We start from the raw sequence: 24,224 nt of genomic DNA, 5'->3' as shown, positions 1-24,224 counted from the left end.
GGAACCGGGCTGGCCAGGTTCAAGTCCCACCCTTGCCACTTATTAGACAGGTGGCTTTGGTTAAGTAACCCTCTGTTCCTCCATCTGAAAAAAAGTGGGGTACTAGCCATAATTTCCATATTAAGATAATATATGTAAAGCCCTCGGAATAGTAGTGGGTCCATGGTGGGCATCAGACATCAGATTTTCTTTTTCAAAAACCACTTATCCATTTTAAACTGCTCTTGATTTGGTATGTCTGGTCTTCCAGTGACTTACTGGGATTTTTGGGGTTAAAGACAGATTTTCAATAAGATCACATGAGCAGCTGCATTCCGCTGCCTGGCTGAGAGCCACGTCTGGGTTCTCACCACCTTTTATATTTCTTTGTCTTTCCCCTTAGCAGCTAACACTGGCCCTCGTATGATTCATCATTTGTCGCCTGGACTTTTTCTTTTCTCGTGCCCTTAGTATTGAGGGGAACTAGCATTTAGCAAGTACCGACCAGGTACCAAGCTAGGTATCTGAGCCTTACATTCTTCTTGAGGACAGTGGTATCATCTCTATTTTACAGAGGCCCAGGGAGATTAAGTATCTTGATCTGTTTCAGAGAGTTAGGAAGTGTCAAGGCCTGGTTCTGCCCCCGGTTCAGTCGTATTTAAAAAGAAATGCTTTCTCTCCCTCATTATCCTTCCTCTTTCTGCCTCTGATCCTTCTTGGATCCCAGAAGGCACCCCAAAAGCTAGAGAAATCCACATGCTCTGTTGCAGCCAAGTATGTCTCTTACAAGCCTTTATTCACGATTCCTTTTATTGAAGGGCCTATGAATGGATGGGCCGGTCCTGGCAAACTGCATCTCTGTTTTCCTTTACTTGTGTGTTGGCACCTACTCAGAATTACCCAATACTACACTCAGCTAGTACTGAGTAGGGCACCCAGCAAAGCAGGGCATCCACATAGAGCCACCAACATTGTATCTTGGAAAGACTATTATATTTGATCATTTAAAGTAATCATTGAAGCAGCTAGTATGACAAAGATGAGAACTCGATTGGGCTTCTCTATGCACACATCATTTAGTAGTAAGTCTAGTTTTTATTCTGAATAACAGATGTTGCCTGTCAAAGTCTTCACACAACCTGGCTGGCATACTCATTCTAGGCTGTTTATATGGTTAATTAGATCTACTTTCAAGCCCCTCCCTGATCCCTGAAAACACTTGCTATTGTTGTGCTCACCTGTGGGTGTGTGGATTGATTGTGAGTCCGACCTTCCACTCACGTTTAGACCGTAAGCATGTTCAGGGCAGAAAGCTATAAAAACTTATACAAGTAAGGACCCGGAATGCTGATGTACCATCTTTTGGAGTGTAGTAGATTCTTATTCATTTCCTGACTCCTAACAGGGTCTGTTTCCCCTCGCGTGTTCTATACCTTTGCATGTTCTATACACAGGTCCCCACACATGTGACTAGGAGTAGAAACATTTGTGGAGTGTGTCTTTCCCTTTGTCATGGCATCATGGCGCTTAAAGTAGTTCTTTGACCCAATCGAGCTTTTTAGCAAGGATTTTTAGTTTTAACTTTAATTTTGAGAATCAATTTTATCTACCTTGACAAGGTCGGAAGACTGAATGGTTAGTATTTACTGGGCAGAGCTCATGTAAGCGGAGAAAGAAGTCCATTCCACACACTTTGACAAGTCTACAGTTACTGTCTGGGACTATAAATAGCCACTGCAGACATGAATTAAGAGAGAGATTCTTTGTGGATAAATCTCCAAGCTGTATGCTGTCTTCTTTGCTGTTCCCTGTTCCCCTTTCAAGAGGTGGCAGCTCCTGATAATATTTCGAAAACCGATATATAGACTCTGAGAATACATTTCTTGTTGCCTCTGTCCCTAGTTTGTTTTACTTATTTTAAACTTTGAGCATGGCTAGGGTAGTTTTATGATGCTAAGATTCAGAGAAAGCTTTGGTGCATATGAATGACCTGTCAGGCATTCCTTTTTAATTCTGAGTGGGACATGACTCCACGTCACCTATTTTTGAGATTTCAGATTTTTGATTTTTATATTTAGCCCATGATAATTTTGCCTTTCCAGACCCGAAGTGATAACTGGAGTTGGAAAATGGGGACATTGCCTGTCACTAGCTCTTTTAAAGAAAGGTACATTTGGTGGCAATTTGTGCTGTGTCTTTCCTCATACCTTTGCCCAAACTGGCAATGACTAAGCACTGGCAGTGAATCCAAATATCTTTTTTTTTCCATTTTAAAATTTTCAAGATTTTTTTTTTTCACATGAATCTTTGATCTTTCAAAATGCCATTGAGGCTCATTTTATGCGCCAAGCAGAGATGTCCTTCCTTCTCTCTGTATTTGTGGGCAGGGCATCCACAGAGAGGGACCCATGAACCCTGGTCCCATATATGTTTATGTATTCCACAGTCTCAGTGTCCACTCCAAGGGGAAACAGGCACAGAAATCTTATTGCATGTGTTTCATTTTAAAATATTCCCGGAAAGGAGGGAAATTCTGAGAGGACAGAGAAATAGCTGAGAATGTTGAACAGTGAAGGAAGTGGACATTTATGTAGCACCCACTGCAGACCAGGCACTCTGCAGACCCCTTACCTACATTCCTGCAATTCATGCCATTGAATCCCCATGATAATCCTGTGGTGGTAGGTATGGTCCTCGTTTTCTAGATGGAAATGTGAAGACACGGAAACATTTAACGGTGGTACTGAGATATTGGGGAATTGAGGTAGGGTGGACTGAACTGGCTTCACATTCATGTTCATGTCCCTGATAGCTTGCTGACGGCATGGCCTTCACAGCCAATGCAAATTCTGCGTTCATCTGAGTTCTGATTCTGCTTCGAAGTGTTTATTCCTCAGAGCTGAATTTGCATACCGAGAAAGAGATCATGAACATGGACTTGGCTTAATGCTCTTTGAGAAAGTGAGTTTCTTTTCTTTTCTGTTTTTTAAATCACTACCTTCAGATCAGACCTCAAAATATTACATGATCAAAAGCATGCAACTTTCATTCCTATGGAGTTATAATCAGTGTGGTTTAGATTATTTTTTTAGGTGTGGTGGCCATGGTGGCTGTGGGGATTTCAGAATTAACAACACCTCCCTCCCCAAATGGCCAGAGGCCATCCGTTTCTCTTGTTCTTCTGGGCTCCTGAAGGTGTGAGGGTTTCAGGGGAGGCAGCCTACTTGGGCTTTGTATCCTGAGCCGTTTTCTTTAGAACCTGCCCCGATGAATAATGGCCTCCAGTTTGCCAGGCAACACAGGTATTTTGGATCTTATAATTGTTTCAAAACCAGAGCCAGTGTTCTCCAAGCTTGCATTTAATGTTTTTCAGAAATACCTTCAATGGAATTTGTTTTATTTGTATTTCCTAAATCAGAGGAGATTAAAAAAACCATATAATTTAGTCCCCCTTTCTGAAGACTTGGATCACAATGAGTTTTGAATGGATCTCACTCATGTGACCTCCTCTTGTGTGACCACACTTCCAAGCAAAGGCTATAAAGTATATATTGGAAGTTGATTCAGCTGTTGGTGTTAAGAGTCAAGGTTAAAATCTACTTGCTGAGTTTTGTTCTAGAGCCATATAAATATTTTGTACGGACTTTGTGGCGTGGACTTGCATGGAAACACATTTGAGGCATGGTAAACATTCTATAATATGGCTTGCCATGTGGTCTTAAGATGTGTTATAATCTGGTTTTTATTTGCAATTACCGTCTTCAGAAATAATCTTTATTTTGTTTAGGGAGAAGGTGGCATTAGAATAAGGGCTCCTTCTCCTCTGGGGGTGCACTTAGTGATATGAATCAGATACCCCAAGTTCACTTTACAGGTTGATCTGCAAAGAAAGGTGTATTCTTTTCAATGATATGTCTGATCACATTCATAGACTCTTGTCATGTGGCTTCCTTTGACCAGAGCAGGGTGTCACGGGCTGGCTGTGTTCCTGTTTGAGTCCTGCCTTTTCTTAATTTCCCTGGTGGTTTTAGTTACATGTGTGTGGTGTTTTTTACTTTCCTTGCGAACATGAAGTTATGGTTCCCTTCTGATTTGTGGGGAGATTCCTAAATGTCTAAGTTACGTGACTGTTGGACATAGAAATGCCATTAAAATTTTTTTTCACAGCCTGCTCATTAAGAGAAAAATGTCTGGAGTCAGACAACACTGACTTCAAGTCCGAGGTCTCCCACATACCAGCTTTTTGTCTTTAGAAAAGTTACCTAATCTCTCTAAGCTTCAGCGAGCGTATCCCTAGAACTAACATAATAATAGTTCTGGCTCTTATTGTTCGTCTAGGAATGAAGTGAGATAATCCATGTAACTGCTCAGCACAGTGCTTGGCACACAGTACATACCCACCAAACGTTGGCTCTCATTTCTTCAGTGCTATTATTTTCACTCTAGCCCAAGAAGCTGTGAACTGTAGAGAAGTCGAGAGGGCCCTGTTCTTTGGAAGTTGAAGGAGAATAGGGGGACTCAGGAATACCGGGTTTCATGTCTCATTCTTCAGACTTGTTTATTACAGTGGTGGGCTACCATGGAAACTTTCAGGATTAAGATGGCATTATGGAGTTAAGCATTCAAGGAACATCTCAGGAAGCAAAAGCTACAACATGCATGCATGCCATAGGTGGCTTTCAAGTGGAAGGGCTATTTGGGAGTGAAGAGGGGATGGCCGTTACTAACTTCCTCGTCTCACGGAGTTTCCTGAATTCTCTGAGAGAATTATGATCAAGAGCTGACACTGTGATTATCACCCTGCGTTTGCCCCTTAGCAGATTGCTCCGTGAAGTTGTCAGCAGTTATAGCCAGAATTTCAAAATGCGAAGCCGCTCTTTATGTACCAGGGAGTGTGGCTTTCCAAAATAGATTCTGAAGTCAAAAAAGAACTCAGAGTGTTTTCTGAGAAGGGTTGACCTCCTTTCATGCCACTTACTGTGAATTAAAGCTGCAAGGGAGAACTAGTTTGGGCACGTGGTCCGGCATGTAGAGCTGCCGCTGCCAGGGAACAAGATTTGTGTTTCTAAGGAGATACAACAAAAAGGAGAATGCTTGAAGAGCCAGCGGCTGTCAGAATGTAAAAGTATCTATGTTCAGAAAGAGAAACAGAAGTGGAATTAAGTAATTTTATACACATGTTACAGGGTGCCCTTCTGCTAGTAATTCTTAAGTGCAAAAGCAAATAGTTGTGGCCACAAAAGGCTTAGTTCATCTCAGCTGATTTTCGTTCCCAGACTCAAGCTGGAATGGATCGGTACTGACCTGCCCTAAGCGTGTGACTTTAGAGACGGGCTGACTTGTCTGTCATTTTGCAGGGTTATATTAGTAACAAGGGACAAAGGGTGACATATTCCAGCAGAGGTTTGGGCAGCCACTTGACAACCTATTCTGAATAAACGAGAGGAGGAAAACCCGAGTTTTACCAACTAGTGCAGCAAACAAGTGCCTTCTACCAGGATCTTGAATGCAGTTTCAGCCAGTTTGCAAATGTTTAGTCAGATATTAGCCAAGAAGGATGCCCTGAATGGGTTCGTTGGATAAAGTATCATCACAGGACAGAAATCACAGGGAGAGTGCACCAACGAAAAATTACAGTACAGCTATATTTACTTACTGCCTCTGCAGCGCGGTTTTATTTTCCACAGTTGGAAAGGGAACCACCTGTCTCAACTGCTGATGTCAGAAAGCTCCCTCGAGACACAGGGCTGCTGGAAAGCACATGATACTGTATATATTTGCTCTTACGTCCATATCTAGCTAAGATTGGGTTTCAGATTGGAGCCCTTTTGTGGAGTTCATTGAGCAGTGACTTCCAGGTGCCCTCCTACGTCACCATGCCCTTGTGAATTAAAAAGTAGCGTGGGCAAGCCACTGTCATGAGTGTCCCCTCACCGTGCATGCAAGTATTTGCACTGCATTAAAATGAATGGCCTGCATCTTGGGGGTTCTCACTGATGGATCGGGTTTTGCAAGTGAGTATTAAGAGGCATTATTTCTGCACCTGGGAGCCAGTCGGCTGCTGGTGTCCTGGCTTTTGTTTTATTTCTAATGATCAGGGTTTTAAAATTACATATCAGATTGGAAGGTTTTATAAAAATAGTATGTGCCTATCTTTGTTTTTGTTTGTTTTTTATTCTTTTTTTTTCTGGTAGCATGTCAGTGTGGAGAAATTGTTATAGAGTGGATGGAATGCCTAATGCCTAATTTGGAAAGACTCGCTATTCTGACCATGCATTGCAGGGGACCTATTGCGTTATTATTATTGTTGTTATTATTTTAAGATTTTTAGAGTTGTATGACCCACTGATCCTGTTCTTTGTGCCTACGGGAGAATTGGCCTATGAACCATAGTTCCTTAAGGAATTGTGAGGGCCACTGCGTTGTACAACTCCAGGGGGCATCATTTTTGTCATAGTCAAGGACTCATGCTTGAACTATTCCACTGACTATATGTCCAATCCCAGGAAATATGATGCCATCAACATTACTCAAACATTACATAAAAATAGACGGGCAAAAAGGTGAAGGGGATTAAGAAGTACAAAGTGCCAGTTATAAAATAAGTCACGGGGATGTAATGCACAGCATAGGGAATATAGTCAATAATATCACAATAGCTATGTAAGGTGACAGATGGTTCCTAGATTAATCGTGGTGATCATTTAGTAAGGTATAGAAATGTCTAATCCCCTTGTTGTACACCTGAAACTAATAGAATATTGTAGGTCAAGTGTCATTTAAAAATAAATTTTAAAAAACACTAGCAAACAAAACGAAACAAACAAAAAAATTGAATTGTTACCAACAAGTGCAGAAAGCTGCTGTTAATGAAGTTGTTCATTATTTTAATAGTAACATGCATCTGAATTTGAGTATCTTTACCAACTTGCAAATTATATAGTTGTTAGACAAAATGGGTGGAAAACGGAGTCTCTGAGAGTGTAAATTATATTCTTGGGGCACATCAAATCAATGTCCTATTAGTGATCAGAACAAGGGTCCTTAATTCCTAGCCTTCCCATGATGCACAACTTCAATTAAATTAATATTTGAGGTGATGTTTGGTATCTTGCCTCACATCCTAAAAATAGAGTAAATAGGATGGGCTAAGACCCCCTGGCTCATCTGCTGTTTCCCCTAGTGTAGGATTTTCCTCGGAACTATTAACAGTGTTATAAAATATGATTGATATTAATTAGTTTTTTTGTGAAGTACTGCACTCCTTAACATGAACTGAACTAGAAATAAATATATTACCATGAATTAAGATTTTATTAGTCGCAAAAAAAGAATTGGATGAAGGCACCTATGTGAAATCCTAAGTACAGGCGTCAAATTGAATTAATGCCAGCACTGCCTTGAGATTAATTTGAGTACTGAATAAGAAACAGTATACCATAACATAACTGTGTTTACTGAATCATTTTTGGCATCAGGAACTAAAGCTACATTATAGATGCAACAACAGGCTTTTCTCCCTTGGAAGAGAGAGGCGGGTGCATTTTTAATTAAAGTGAATGTTGCCCTCTGAAAAATGCCTCCAGTCTCCAGGAGGAAAACAGTCTTAAGAACATTGCATCCCTGTACCTATCTCAGACTTTGCATACTCCGAGTTGCTCTGGCCTTCTTTTGCATCCCATTAAGGTTTTGTAATGTGATCAGCTCTATTTTCTATACCTTCTTAATCTGGAGTACTGGGTGGACCTCACTTTATAAATTTGCATCTCATTAGTATGTTTGGAAAAAGTGTGGAAGGTGTTGGAAAGATGGATGGGGTTGGCTCAGGGATATTCTAGAAGGGATCCCTGATTATGTAGGGAGGGTGGATTATACAGCATTTGATACAGTGCTGCACAAGCCGAATATTGTAAAGTTCCAAGGATCCCTTTTCATGGACTGGGATGTGAGTGGTGCCCCCTAGGGTTGTGCATTGCTCAGGCCCTGCTCCAATACCCCTGTTCATTCTGAAATTCCCTCGTTCTATAATTCATTAATTGTATTTGTCTGTATGAAATAACTTACTTGAGGGTAAGTACAACCCTTTAAAGCAGCACTGTCAAATTGGAAGATTATGCACATCACACATGTAATTTAAATTTCCTAGTAGCTACATTTACAAAGGTAAATTTAATATCTTTTATTTCCCCCAATAGATCCAAAATATTATGTCAACATATAATCAATATAAATTCTTAATGAGACATTTTAATTTGATTTTTTATTCTAAGGCTTTGAGATCCTATTATATTTTACATTGATTGCACATCTCAGTTTTGACTAGACACATTTCCAGTGCTCAGTAACCATATGTGGGCAGTGGCTACGTATTGGACAGCGCAGTTTTCAGCTTATGTGCCAACTTGTCAGTATTTCATTACACAGAAAAATTGCTTGCAAAAAAAGTCCTTCAATATCTAAGATAAAATATAACATTTCCTTTATGTCATTTTTATCCATTTAAAAAGTGGGCATGATTAATCACAAATTTGTGAGAAGAAATGGGAATGCTAAGACAATATAGTTGATAGGCCACTGGTGGCAAAATTGACTTTATATTGAATTGTTTTGCTCCTGTGGCTTTGTTTTTCATTCTTCCCCCATAGATATCATCCCTTTAAAACAGGATTTGATAGTTCGTGGCTCTTTTCCTGTTTGCAAACTCCTGGTATCTTGTCAGTTTTCATGTACCATATGGATGTTTTGTTTCTTAACAGAGAAACTCATAAAAGATTGTTTCTGCCCTTGCTGCTTCTGGCCTATTTAGAGGTAGAGCCAGGTCAGGACTGGTACTAGGCTGCTTTTACTTTTCTTCAGGTAAGCGAGAAACCAATAGACACTTGGCATCCTGACAGCTTAGGTGATGACTCTGTGCGTGCACTCAGAAAGTCAGCTTAATGTAAGACTTCAAAAGAAGAGTCTGCCGTGCTTGTTTCTAGATCTTTTTTAAATGAGGAAGCCAGGTAAAGAGTAAACTTACACATTACTCTAATGTTGGTTGGTGTTAAATTGAGTTTTAAGTATTCATATGTGAATAGCAGGTATCATTATTGAGTACGTACATGAAGTCTGACAATTAAGTTCATGAACTCACCCTAGAAAAAGTGCTACATACCTCATTGCTGAATAGCACTATGGTTACCTTCGAAGTACTCCCCTTGGGAAGCTATGCACTGATGCCAACACCTAGTCCACCCTTCAAAACAATTTTGAAACTCTTTTTCTGGAATGGCCATCAAAGCTGTCATCATATTACCCTTGATGTCCTAAATGTCATCAAAATATCTTCCTTTCAGTATTTCCTTTATCTTTGAGTAAAGAAAGAAGTTATTGGGGGCCAGATCAGGTGAGTAGGGAGGGTGTTCCAATACAGTTATTTGTTTCCTGGCTAAAAACTCCCTCACAGACAGTGCCATGTGAGCTGGTGCATTGTCGTGATGTAAGAGCCCTGAATTGTTGGCGAAAAGTTCAGGTCATCTAACTTTTTCACACAGCCTTTTCAGCAGTTCAGGTCATCTAACTTTTTCACACAGCCTTTTCAGCACTTCCAAATAGTAAACTTGGCTAGCTGTTTGTCCAGTTGGTACAAATTTATAATGAATAATCCCTCTAACATCAAAAAAGGTTAGCAAAATCATTGCAACAAGTTCATGAACTTAATTGTTAGACCTCTAATGCCAAGCGCTGGACATATATATATATATATATATATATATATATATATATATATATATATATATATATATAATCTCATTTAACTATAGCACCAAACATGCACAATAAGTATTTATATTGCCATTGTCATAGATGAGGAACCTGAAGCTCAGATAGTTTAGGTGACTCACTTAGGGTCACATAGAGAGGAAGTGGCAGATGTGCACTGACTAACCCCAGAGGCCATGTTCTCAGAGAAGAGGACCACCTTGTCAAACCAAGTCAGTGACACCCTTCAAAATGAATTTTGAACAAAGGGCAAAATACCGAAGTTTTAGAGTTGCAAGTTTCTTCCATTTCATTCGTTTAACAAATACATTCAGAGTACACCTAATCCTATCCCATCTTTGGACAGAAGAGTAAATAGATCAAGAAAGTTGAAGTGGCTTTGCCCAAAGTGAAATAAACAAAGATAGACATCAGGTCCTTTAATTCTCACCCAACTACTGTTTACCTGTGTGGTTTAATGGCTTCTTTAATAAGATAAGTTGAACATTAAAATTTTTTTTTAATAAGAAGATAGCAAACTTTAAAACTTTACAGTATAAGAAGACTTCTTTTTCTTTCTTCTCAGCACATTTTAGACTTTTGATTGAAGTATAATCTGAATAATGTCAAGCACATGTGTTATAAGGGTTTAGCTGTGTGAATTTTCACTAAGTGAACATACCCATGGAATCAGCACTGACAGCAAGAAATAAGCCATGACTTAACTTTCTGGAGCCCCTTCCCCCAGACCATGACTCCAGCTCCCAACTGCCCCCCAAAAGCAGCCTCAATCCTGACTCCTGGGTGCATAAATCAGGTATATCTCTGTTTCTGTGCTTATTTATATAAAACATAGAGTAATAAGGTGTGAACTTTCTTGCCATGTCTGGCGTCTTCTGCTTCACATTATGTTTGTGGGAGTCACATTATGTTTGATAGATAGTCAAAGTTCACTCACTCTCATTGATGTACTTGGCTCTACTTCTAAAGTGTAAAGCCTTAACAGCCATGATATTGTATGTGGAATAAATAGGTTTATTGCACATTAATTATTATTTAAATTGCTTTTTTCCTCAGGACATGATTAGTCATAGTTTCCCTTGATTCAGTCTAAAACAAAATAACAAAGCTCAAATATGGTACTTTAGTGGTTTCAATGCAAGAGACAATATAGCAAACCACTCTTGGCCTGCATTTTTTTGTTTTGTTTTTTTTCAGTACTCAACATAAGGTAATATAATAGAGAAGACAAAGAGGGCACAGTCTGAAAATACCCACAAGAAAGCGTAGACTTGGAGTTCCCACTCACTAGCTTTGTGTGGCTGTGCAAAAGGTTAGGTGTGGCCTATTTTTAGGCGCCCTGCGTCGAAATGGATCTACTAAGATGGATGATAGAAAGTCACACCTCAGGAGTTGGCAGAGATTTTTGTTTTGAAAAGAGGCAGGAAAAGAATCCGTTTTCATCAGCTGCTTGGGTCAAAGTATAACCTGGGCTCTTTAAAGAAAAATAGAGTTTTGGGCCTGTTTAAAAGGGAGGCTCTTATAAACTGCCTTTTGGAGATTGTCTCACAGGCCCAGACATCAAACTTTCTAAGGTTAGTTTTCTTGCTGTCCCTTTCCCGGGATGCAGGAAAACGTGGAGTTAAATATGCCATGCTAGGGAACACTGCTTGAGCATCCAACCTTCTAGGAGAAGAGCTGGTGGCTTAGCAAGGCCTGTCCTTAAAAACGGAGGTTTATCATTTACTTGGTCGTACTTTGCTGACTCCATTGTCACCAGTGCTCCCTCTCCAAATTTCTGTTGGAGAATTAAGTGTGCTTGTAGCTATTCATACAACCCTAAAATTAAGTCTCCAAGCTGGGTGATACTAGATGGCTCTGAAGCACAGCTCTGCCTCCTGCTAAACAGGGTTGACTGTACAAAGAAAACAACTCGAAGAGGAAAACTGTTAACTGCCAGGGGTACATCAACGATCTATCCTGTGATATGGCTTGGTTTAATACGGTTGCTAATAATGAATGCCATGATAAAATATTTTAGGCACATGACCTTCTTTCCTCCCTCCACACCCTACAGTAATAGCTCAAATGATTCCTCTCAAATTAAAAAGAGGCCAGGTCTCCTTTTATCAAATATAATGAGCTTTTTATTTACGGGGAGGAGGATGTTATGGCAGTGGGGGGCAAAATGGTTACTTTAAGTTCTTCCTTACCTAGATGTTATAGACCTTATTTCTATTTACAAAACCCTGGATTTAGGAGCCATCCTCTCTTCCTAATCTCTCTCTGAGTAATATCATTTCTTTCCTGTTATAAAACCAAATAACATGTTAGTATATTAATTTGCACCCATATGCAGGCATAAGTAAATAGTCACTATCACATTGGTTGTATGTTTTTCACCCTTATTGTACAAGCAAGGGATTGTACATTGGTCTTACACATGGCCTGTGCCACATGTAATGATAAACTTAATAATAAAATTAATGATAAACAAGATGAAAGCTTGCTTTTTCTCCGGGGCAACTACCTAGGCTTTGTAAGAAACCCCCATGTAGAAGCCAGTCTTCTCACACAAATATGCATGGTTGAAAGGATTCTATTTCATGAGTTCTCATGTGATCCTTTTCTGGAATGGTTAGGAAGCTAAATATGCTTATTGCATGAAAACTGATGAACCAGGTAGCTTTCTTGTACCTCCTCCCTGATTTCCAGTGCCTTTTGTACAATGAAACCTTTGGATTCACCCTGCACAAAGACGTCTTCCCAAGTGGCTGGTCTCTGTCAAGGCAGACACATCATTGCATTTGAGAGTTGGCAGGGATCTTAGGTATAATTGAATCTGGCCATCTCCTTTGATAGATAAGGAAACTGAGGCTCGTAATCATTAAATGAGCTGCCCAGAGTTGAATTGCGGGCTAGTGACACATCTGAATGAGGACCCATGTTCTTTCTATCATCCTTTTCCTTCCATTTTGGGCTAAATCAAGATCTACAAAGTCACTGTCCTTATCAGATAGACTTGAGCCTATGTAATCACTTTAAATCTCACAGCTTGGCCTGGGTTCTAGCCTCATTATTCCTCTTCTCATGAAAATTCTTGATGGTCAAAATAATGATCACCCAAGCATGCAGGAAGAGTGATTTGCAGGAAAGGCCCGTGAAACGGCGAGAATGCTTGCTTGAATAGGCTAATAGTGAAGCTTTCATTCCTCTGGACATAGTTGGCCTTCCATGGGGAAAGAGGGTGGATCACCATTTATGTGGTACTTGGGGGCCCAGAAGGAGTGTCCTGCCTAAAAACGGGGTTGCAGTGTGACAGCATTTACACAGGTCGCTCCAACACAGACTGTGTTCCAGGAGTTCACTTGCAAGTCACTGGCTCCAAACTTGGACCGCATTTTCCTTATCTTGTCCAGTAGGAGCCACAGTTCCAACTGCTCTCCCCTTAAGCCTTCTTGGCCTGCTTTTTCATTTCCCCAGTCAATAAAATCTCTTCTTGAGAAATTTTCTTAATAATCATGCCATTCTTAAAGCATTTACTGTTTTTTTTTTCATTTTTTTTTTATCCCTCCTTGGCATCTGCTTATCAACTCTGTTAGATACTAGAAGGGAAGAAAAAAATATGACTAACAAATAGATGCTTTTGTATAAATAAATGAAACCCCCTAACCCTACCAAGGATAATTAGATTTTCTTTCTAATGGAAAGGTGATTTAACTCAGTTGATGAAATTTCAAGTTGAGAAACAGTGAAGATGCTGGTGGCATCTGGGAGTCAGTGGTGTAGGCCCACCTCTGAGGCAAGCTGATCGTAGTTGATACCTTCCCTCTTCCTATAATTCAGGGCTCAGAAGAGTTTTAAAGTGCCCGTAAGAACATCTCTCAGGGTTGATCCTGAGCCTTGCATCCTGAGTGGAGCAGCTGATAGGCTTGCAGTGATAGAGAGAAATGGCTTCCTTTTAAGTACGTGATGAATATTTGAGACTTACATTGGATGTCAGGGGCTATATCTATTTGCTACATTCCCCGTATGTTAAGAAGGCATAGCTATAAGTCTGAATCTTATATGTCTTTTAAAAATGAATAATTATTCTTCTCCTGAATATCAAAGTTATATAAATTTATCATAGAAATGTAAAAATTGCAGACAGGCACATACATACACAAAGAAAATTTTAAAAAGTGTTTATAATGTCATCAGCCACTATTAACACCTTGTTATATAGTTTCCTGGCCCTCCTTCCACTTCTTTCTTTCTCAGTGTCTATATTTATACATGCATTTGTGGTGATTGTAGTTTTTACAAACATAATTTTAAACCTTAATCTATTTTAAAATTTTTCTCCTTATGCTATTATGTATATATTTTACAATACTTTTAATGATATTGAATATAGAATGAATATATGTTTATGAAGAAATATTGTGCTCTAGAATTTATTTAACTAGGCCATTACAGTTGAACATTTAAACTGCTTTCAAGTTTTCAGTAATGTAAATAATGTAGCATTGACTCACACCCATAATCTTCGCACATCTAACAATCTTTGTTAGCTCTTTAAGATGAATTTCTAGAAGTAGAATTTCTGGGTTTATGGGGATGCCCACTTTAAACATATTTGATAAATACCACCTGATTGTACTCTAGAAAAGTGTGTACCCATTTATAATTGTACCAGTAGCATTTAACGTCTATTTTTGATTGAGCTTCTAAATATGAAGGTCAGTCTGGGAAGTGGTCTCCTGGGTTAAGGAATTTCCTTCAGAAATCCTCTGTCTACTTGGGCTAGCAAATAGAAAGCTAGATTTTATATGTCATCACAAAATTTAGCTTAGCCCTTAAACTAATTGCTTTCTTAAGATGTGAGTTTATTTTCTTTCTACATCACATTTTTAGGATATACATATTAGCTCTGCTAGAATAAAATTCAGATATCAAAGCATTGGAAAAATCTACAACAAAAAGGAAAAGCAAACTAACCAAAACCCTTCCAAAGCTTGTCTGGTGGGATTTAGGAAAAAAAAAAAAATCCTTCACTTACTTAAGTCTTCCACTTTGAGACTAGTTAGAAAATACAATTTTCTCTCCTAAAATCAAGAAAAATTAATCTCATTAGGACCCAAGTTCTAGAAATAACTTCCAGAGGGAACTGTTTGACTAACAAATATTATTTCCAATTTAATAATTCGTGTGCCTCAGTTTTCTCTGGCCCTCACTGATTTCAGTTAGGGGACAAAATATCTTTGTTAGTAAGTGAACTATTACGTTATTGAGGTTCAGTAGCACTTTAAATTTTTAAATAGTCCCAAATTTAATAAACTATGATGTGCTTTTTTTTCAGTTTCAGTAAAGAAAAATTCCTAAATAATCTTATTAAACATTGTTTGTCTAAATAATCAATAACTCACCGCATTATAGGTGAATTAACCTGAAATAATTAAGGTAAATGAAAATGTCTGTAGATGCACAAATACAGCCGAGTTAAACACCAGGCAAAATCAGATTCTACCCATCCTTCTTTTTTTTTTTTTTAATCTCTTATCTGTGAGCCTAATAAAGCATACTTCTTGCTTTATGTTTAGATTAGTCCAATTGACTGCAACTCGGATTAGTTTTCACATTATTTTTTTGTTTGTTTTAATGTGAAAAATGCCTAAAGCAGATTTTGAGATCCACATTAAAATGGAGGCTAACCCAGCTGGTCTGCAGAAGGTTTTATTGGGGCTTAGAGGTGTGTTACTGAGATTGTCTATCACCTCTAGTTTATGAAAAATAAAAAATAAATAAATAAATGGATGCTAGGAGGCATTCAAACTGTCCACTAACTCACCTCTGTTGTTTCCCCAAAGGTGCTTTTGTGTAAAATAAGGTTTGATTTTAGAATGTTCATGGGCTAGAGGTTTTTGTTAATAGCCTGCCTGGTTACCAAATTTTGTGCCCTGCCCAGCCTCAGCTTCAAACATGTCCCAGAGGCTCTCAGAGTCTGTGCTCAGAAACTGAGTTGGAGAATCAGGATCCATTAGCTCCTCTAGGAATTAAAAACAAGCAATCGGATGCCTATGAGTAATGATTAACTTTAGAAAAATTAGCAATTCTGGGAGGACCCCTTTCTTTCCTGGAAGAATGCTCCAGTCAGGCAGTATTCCCAGGAATGTTGGTTTCCAATTCTATGAAGTTGCCTCAGGGGTCTTTGCTCTGCTTTTGATTGGAGAATGAATATTATTTTTTTGTATGCAACTTATTTCTTTCTAGAAGGGCTTTCATGAGTCTGTAGGCTCTTTTCAGTTGCCATCAAAACCCTCCCTCTTATTTTTTCTTTGTTGTAAATGGGTACACAGATAATCTTATTGGGGAATTTGGAGGACTGAATTGATTGAGATGTGGTATATTGGATGCTGATTTTAATGTCGAACTCGTCCAAGTTCTGCATCTGTTTTCTTCTCTGCTTTTCTTCCTTGAAAAGTTTTAGCATTAAACTGCTTCTTCTGTTGTGTATTGTAAGCTTATTAAAACGGGCAAAGATATTTATACTAACAGCTCTTTATTTCTGAGTTCTCACCTATGTACACTAATGACATAAAAATCAATTGTCTTTCTTATTGTCTGCCTGGGTATCTGAATCCTGGGTGTTTGAGTTTTATTGTGTTAAAGTTTTACAAATGGACAGTGGTCTGAAATACAGACGGTGGGAAAGCCTGTTGCTTTGGGCAGGAGGAAGGAAGGAAGCCCAAATGTTACATATACTTGGTCAAATATTTTTGTTATAAAATTAAATTATTCTTTTGAAGGTTTATTTTCTCTGTTGTCATTAACTCTAAAGATAGACTCTACTGCCTCCACTGATGTAGGAGCACCGGGAAGTGTTAACTGAACCATTGAAGGGAGAAATTCCATAGGGGAGGAATCTAGGCTCTGTGAAGATATGGAACGTTATGGGCCCTCAACAGATGTTAATAAATACCTTTATCTATTGTTGAGACAAAATGGGGTTGAGTCGGGTGTGAATTGTAATGGTTAGTGAAAAGACCTTGTACCTAAAAAGGGTGTGTTTTAAGGAGAATAACCTGGGTAATGAGCGAAGGGCCATTGTTTTTTCATATCAAATTATTCTCTATTTTCAGGGGTTGTCATTCCCCCTAAAATTGCGAATTCCCTTGTGTTCATGTCATATGCCTTCTTGGCAATCCTTGCAATCCATTGCTGTGGACACAGTAAGGTTTCAATAGATCCTTGTTGATTGAAACTAAACGTTTGGAAATCTTGGAGGCAGAGTTGACGAAGGGGTGAAAGGAGGGTTGCAGGGAGGGAGGAAGAGAAACAGTCAAGATAGACACAGAATTAAATATAGAAACTGCCTGGGAAGCCAGAAAAGAGCAAGGTTGGTGAGCAACTAACAATTTATGTTCTCCTGAGAAAAGAAAAACACTGGACAGAAGAGAAATTTTAATCTGAAGAGCTAATTAAGCAAAGTATAAGACTTCTAAAACATCCCTCTCTTTAAAATTGTAATTTCGAGATTAAAAAAAAAAAGAGTGGAAGGTACTCTAACTTGTCCCCAAAACCTATTTATACTTTGAGTTGTACAGGAATAGAAATTTTGGGGAAAATATAGTATGCTGTAGTTTATAAATCACTTCAATGTTTTGACTCCTAACTAACCCTTTTTGTAATGGTGAAGAAAAAAAACAACAAAAAAAACCCAAGATATAAAACCACCCCTGGTTTCAGTGGATGTGCTGATTTGATTTATAAAAAGTGGAATTAGATGGCAAAAAGACAAACAAGGAAACCCCAACAACACAATGTGAGCAGGTTAAAATATCAAAAATAATACAAAATGTTCCCGCGTAAAGAACTTCTCTAAAAGATGTGAATAGGATTAAGAAAAACAACAACAACAAAAAAAAACATGTAAGGGGTGCCTAGCATTCAAACACAATGAAAAATATCCGAATATCACAACACAGGGATCACTTGATAATAATGAATAAACATCAACCCTTCTTGGTCAAGTGACCAATATTATTTCACAGTTGACTGTGCTGAGGGGAGAGCCAATGACCTTTTCCCTGAATTTTAATAATTTACTGGAGTTTTACATTAAATCAGAATATAATTTCGAAGAAAATTAGGGTTTCTTTGTGGGGAGTGTAGAGTAATGCCACTGATTACATGCATAAAAAGTCTTCCCGAGGTTGTATCTTCCTGTTCTTCCTTGATTTAGAAAATTAAAACCGCAGTGATTTTCCACTATTTGTAAGAAGCAAAATGTGCCAGTGACATGTATCCAGCTAATTTAAAATGTCAAAGTGTTTGACCATCTTTTTATGTTAAATAATGACAAACTGTCAATTTCATCACATTATTCTGGAATTTGCTAGCAACTTGTTGCAGATATTAGAGTAGACAAATCTCTTATAATATATGTGCTCTGAAAGAAGCAACAGCCTGGTATTTTTGTTTTCTGGGTATTTTTTTGTTGTTGTTAGTTTTTCTTTCTTTCACTTTAATACTTGAGCAACTTTATAATTAAAATATGTGTTAGAGCAAATTACCATTTCTTTCCTTTACAAGGAGACGAACAGTAGAGAACACATTAAATTAACCTTAGTAGAAGAGGAGTTGAAGTCGATAGTGGTTTAAAAATTATTTTTAGATACCTGGGGAATTTTTTCAGATAAGTTATTAAGTAAAATAATTGAGCTGATTTTAAAGCATATTGGGCTTACAATTTTATAAAAACATATATGCATGAATATATATGTTTGAATATATATGAGCACACACACACACACATACACGCATGCACACACACACACACACACACACCTGTACATTTCCCTGGGACTTGGAAGGGTTAAGTCCGAGCACTGTAGTGTTATGGTAAGTGTTTTGTGGTCGTATCTAGTATCTCAAGTTTGTTATGTATTCAATATGTAGTGTCATCATAAAACAGTTGCACCTGCATTAGCCCTCATTGTCTCAGGGTAGAAGCTGGGAAAAAAAAATAAAAAGCTCAAGAAATGACTATTTCTGCTAATAGCATGTTGGTATTTTCCCCTCACTCCACGGACATTCTTCTCTATCTGGAACGCAAACTTCACAACCCAGGGCACTAGGGGTGGAATCCAGTGTTTATTCAAAAAGACACCCTCAGGCAGTTCGAGAGGAAATGCTACATGTATGAAAAAAAAAAAAGGCAGCTGGGAAACTAAGCTGATCTGGGCACAGCAGCAGCAACTGTATTTACTAACACTTGTTTTCTGGGAGCCTAGGAGAGAAATGGAAATAATTAGAAGCGACCCGAAAGGAGGGTATTTTGTGGCTTGTTCTCCTTATATGGAGCAAAGCTAAGTGCAGTGACACTTCAGGAGCTGGTATCCCCTGCTGCCAAGCGGACAGCCGATTTCTGGGTAGAGGAGTTTGTTTATATCTTAACAAATACAGGCTGTTTTGTTGATAAAACAAGCAAAAAAAAATGCATGCCCCATTCTTTGCTTTCAAACACTTCTCCCAATTAGAAAATGTCTCATAAAAATGCATCATGTGATAGGCTCTTGCTTTACTCCCAAACCTAGCTAGAGCCCACTTCGAGGTCTTAAAATTCTAGTCCGTAGGGAGCACACATTTTAGCTAAGAATATAGTAACTCTGTCGTGAAACAGGGAGCTTTGCCACTTGCTTGTTTTGGAAGGAAAATAAATTAAAAAAAGATTGCAGGGGATTTTAGTTATTATATGGCCAGGGCTCCGTTTAGAGCCTGTGGCATTCAAAGCTGGCTTTAATCACAGCGTGATGCTCAAAGCCTCCAAAAGTCCAAGTGTTTCCTTTCTTTCTTTCTTTCCGTTTTTTTTTTTTTAAGCGTTACTTCACTGAGGCAGAGGGCTGCCTTTGAGTGACGTCACGAGTTTGAGCTGCAAGCTGCACAGGAGAAGGGAGGCTGGGTGAGTGACAGCCCAGCCTACTTTTTAATAGCTTTGTCATGTGACTGGGGACTGTAGTAAGACAGGTGCCTTCAGTTCACTCTCAGTAAGGGGCTGGTTGCCTGCATGAGTGTGTGCTCTGTGTCACTGTGGATTGGAGTTGAAAAAGCTTGACTGGCGTCATTCAGGAGCTGGATGGCGTGGGACATGTGCAACCAGGACTCTGTATGGAGTGACATCGAGGTGAGCTGGGGCTGGGTTCGGCATTGCAGCCAGGACCCGAAGCTTCCCTCCAGATGCAATTATTCTTGTAATGGGGGGAAGGGCTTGGGCGAGGAGAGGAGGTAGAAAAGTAGCCCGGGCAGGAAAGGAATCTTAATCTTATCTTAACTCCAATAAGTTTGCTATTTTAAGGTGGCTCTGCGATGCCTTCAGCAAATCAAAGCTTAGCTGCTGTCATCTGTATCTGTTGCAGTTGGAAACTCTTTCCATGTGCCTTCGGCTCTGTTTCTACTCATATGCAATATTTATGCTCTCAGATATTGATATGAATCAGAAGCTGAAGTCTTTCCAGTGGTGTTTAGTGGCCTGGTTGGAAAAATGCCATCTCTATTTATAATAAGATGAAGATAAAAATATTAAAATAGATGTGCTCAAATAGAGTCAGTTTTGATGCTAGTCTGGAATTTTTTTTTTTTCCCTGTGTCTCTCTGTTCATTAGACAGAGAACTCACCAAATCCTAAATAATCCTGCTGGGCTCTCTTAGATTGCTTTTCCTACAGAACACAAAACAATGAAGCTGATTCCTTTAAAACTCCTATATGTGGTTGAAAGATTTGGCCAGCAACTAGAAAGAGAAAAAACAACAAAACACATATATGCCTTACAGTGCGAGGTTTTCCATTAGCGTCGGTGGCAGGGAAGCCAATGGTTAAGTCTCGCTGTACCACGGAGAGCTGCCTGAAGCCGGAGAGAGAATAGAGTTTATGCAGGACTGTGTGTGGAGCTGCTCGCTGCTTGTGTAAAAATAGATGGCAATACATCAATCCCACAGTCTCTGCTGGCTACAACTCATACCGGGGGGGAAAGAAGCAAGCCGTTTGCTCCTGATCTCTGGAGTCTCCAGTGACTAGCGAGGGGACAAGGACCTGGCATGTTTGCATTCCGCACACTGCAACGTTCTCGGAAAGTTTGGGCAACTTGGGAAGCAAGTGAAACTTTCATGTGGACGCCAGTGAGATGGACCCGAATTGAAGTGCACGGAGGAGCTGAGCTGCTAACAATGAGCCTGGCAAAGGACTGCGAGGGCTTCCTCCTGGTAGCTGGGGGCACGTAGGGTAAGGGGGAGGATGGAGTGCCACACGTGATTTGATTAAATAAGATGTCCATGAGGTGCAGCGATACACATCTAAAGTGAAAATAATTTGGCCAAGGCCGGCTGCGAGTGCATTTTTCCTATCTAGCCAGGCATGCCCTGGATCCTTAACTCTTTGCTGGGTTTGCAAATGTTGGCTCCATTTGCCCTGTTTTGCCTTGGCAGATCGGATTTGCGGATTGAAATTGTTCTTATCTTGTTTTGGTTTCTCTGTGAGGTGGAATCGATATGGATAATTCATAATATGCTGCTATGATGAGTCAGGGTTCTAAGTGGCTGCAAAGTCCTAATTGTCTTCGAGGAGCTGGGGTGTCCTACGGGTGGTTGTCTGGATGGCACTGTGGGTCTCAGCTGCTGTACTTTCATTTTCCCATCATGTATTATTCCTGATGCTGCTAGGAGCTGATTGAGGAGCTAGATCTTATGGAAACCTGGCAGATTTATTTTAATCATTGGAATTCCTTGCAGTCATTTTCAAATAAGCATCAGAAACATTTAGCACAGTGGCCCTTTTATTTTTGCCTTAAGGAGGTGAGGTCTCGGGCTAATTGTCCAGCCTGGGATTGAACTGTCGGTTGGCTGAGACTGGCCCGTCGCTTCTCTGTTGCACGGTAGACAGCAGGCTGCTAGAAGCCCTGACTTCACGGTGGCAGCTCTGGGAATCACCACCGCCAGTCTAAAATATTATGAGCAGCAGGTAGCATAGGCAGCTTTCATTTTTTGACTCATTAATGTTTGCTGTCATCCTAAAACGTATTATGCCCTTTTGCACATAATGACAGGACAGCACATTGGTTAATAAAGGCCTGTATCACTATAGCTACTCAGAGTCCCCGGTGTTTCACCGTTTAATGATGGTGATGTACAATAAGGTTACTTAGATTGATAGAGACGACTCACATGACATACACTCCACTGAGCCTGCCCCGTTCTTAACTGCCCCCCATCCTACCCACTTTCCTCTGTTTTGACTCATTTTTTTTTAAGAAGCAAGATTCTTTTTTCATTAATATAATTAATGTGGCCAAGTCCACTCTTTCTTCTCTCTCTCTCTCTCAAATTTACCATCAGTGGTGCAAAAACCTCCAAAAGGTTAATGGAGAATTATACTTAATTATAATGATTCATTATCATTAGTGCAGTTAAGCTAATTTATTGTCTGCTCCTTCACTAAGAGGAAAGTCTGTTGGGGTGAAATAACATACAATAATTAGCCTTTTGTGTTTAGTGACTGCTTTATCCTTTTAAATCTTATTAGAAAATTCAGGCTATGGTTGTGAAATAGCTGTCATAGCTGCCAAGAGGCAGGAGAATGTGGGTCTGTAACTGCCATAACGCACACCTGTTACAGATGTATAGGAAAGCAGTAAATATCAGCATGGCAGATGAGGACGCACACAGGGCCTGGACTGCGAAGTCTGGCATCACCCAGAGGCCAAATATAAATGAATATCAGGAACACTTGCTACCACTAATGTGTTTTAGATTATCAGGATAATGCCACATTCAGAAGCACTGATTTTATTAGCATGTCAGCATTGGCAAGAGCACGCGCACATTTTCAACCAGAACGTAGGAGCAAATAGGAGAGAGCAAGAGGGAGAAAGGAAAAGAGATGGTGAATGACAGCACAGCAACACACACACACACACACACACACACACACACACACGCACGTGCGCGCGCGCACAAGAGCTGATCTTTTCAATGGTTTTCCAAAGTTCCTTAAAAAGATGTATTTAGGAAAGGTTAAGGGATTTTGCACTAGCCATGCCTAGAGAGGGCAGTTAAAAAAGAGAGAGATAGCAGGAAGTTGATCGCTGGTTGGTGGGACACTTCAGCATTCCAAAACACTGTTTCTAAATTATGCTTTGCACAGCAGGAACTTCAGGCAGATGTCGAGATCTGAAGTTTTCTAACTTTTATTTTTGGTTGTTGCTTTTGTTATAGATGCATTTTTTTTTAAGGGCTATTCCCCAGTGAGATCCTAGTGGTTTTTGCACCATTGATAAAGTGAGCCCCTTGCCTCTGACTTGCTTGCGTGGTGAAAGAGTTAACATGGTGTGTTTGTGCTTGGAGGAGAAGCAGTGTGGGCAAGCTGAAGACTGCGAAGTGTTACACCCAAAACAAAACACGAGCTCTGTGCCAGCATGAAATCTCTTTGGCCCACCCTCCTCTTACTTACAAACCTAGTCAAGTATACGGATCAGTAACTGGGCTAACTCGGATAATAAAAAGGAAAAGACCAATAAAATGATAAGGAAAGAGTTTAGATGGAGATGCATGCCCTTTCTCTGCACTGCCTCTGTGCCTGCAAACTGGGATCCCACTGGGGCCTGGTGGGCTTAAGGAAGAGCTGCAGGGATTTCCAGCTCCTCCCAGCTGCCCCTTACCAACTGCTGACTCCATTAGGCAGGACCTCCTTCCTAGCGTGGTGCCTAGGATCACGCTGCTGCATATGACCCGGGTAAGACAGCCTGCCAGGGATGACGGGTGCTGGAGAACAATATCTGCAGAAAACTTATTTTGTTCAAAATCTAAATGTCAAGCAGGTTCTTCATCTTTATGCCCAACGGCTGCCTGGATGTGAGCAAGTCCACGGCATCTCTCCTGACCCTGGAAGGTGGGGCCATGAGGGTGCCACTTCAGAGGGTGCGCCTGCTGATGTAGACACCTTGGCGCGTAGGTGGATGAAGTCCTATGTCTCTGATGTCACCAGACCCTGGGATAGGAAGTTTCTGCGGGGTTCTTCACAGTATGTGCATAGGAGTCAGCAGTCAGACAGCCAGATCAAGGTTAGAGGACCACCTCTTTGGTGAGGGGGGTCTACTTTCCTCAAAAAGCCACAGTGTGGGAGTTCACAGACCACTTGTTGCCTTCAAGGAGGCGAAAAGACAAGGCCAATCTAAGATAGCCTTGGTGACAAGCAGCCCAGCCACAGAAGAAGATATTTTAAACCTCTCAATAGATTGAAATCATTTTTTAAAATGCCGAAGAAAACTAGTTTCTTTGAATTCAGTTATAGCATAGTTTAGGAATACATGAATGATGAAAACATATAGTTGTGGTGTGCTATGGTGGTTTTGCTTTCCAGACCTCAGGTGATTACACACACACACACACACACACACACACACAAAACAAAACACGAACATTGTCCCAAAATAAAATTCTTCAGCCCAGCCTCCTCTTACTTATAAACC

General features: G+C 39.9%; 1 protein-coding gene across 6 annotated transcripts in view; it reads left to right on the top strand.

Moving 5' to 3' along the window:
- Positions 1-24,224, top strand: part of PPARGC1A (PPARG coactivator 1 alpha) — a 643,335-nt gene that overhangs the window by 524,767 nt on the left and 94,344 nt on the right. For 2 of the 6 annotated variants that reach the window (XM_019642417.1, XM_019642411.1), the window contains exon 1: positions 23,656-23,816. The exons of 1 other annotated variant lie outside the window; for it this stretch is intronic. In XM_019642417.1, the coding sequence (XP_019497962.1) occupies positions 23,712-23,816 (105 nt within the window). In that variant the 5' untranslated portion in view covers positions 23,656-23,711. Of the gene's footprint in view, positions 1-5,891; positions 5,994-19,716; positions 19,889-20,713; positions 20,984-23,655; positions 23,817-24,224 lie in introns of those variants that run through there. 3 more of the 6 variants (XM_019642415.1, XM_019642414.1, XM_019642418.1) reach the window with 3 other exon arrangements.

This window comes from Hipposideros armiger, unplaced genomic scaffold (assembly GCF_001890085.2).
Source record: "Hipposideros armiger isolate ML-2016 unplaced genomic scaffold, ASM189008v1 scaffold_68, whole genome shotgun sequence".
NCBI lineage: Eukaryota > Metazoa > Chordata > Mammalia > Chiroptera > Hipposideridae > Hipposideros > Hipposideros armiger.
Note: the sequence above shows the minus strand (reverse complement) of the source record. Positions and strands in the feature narration are given on the sequence as shown.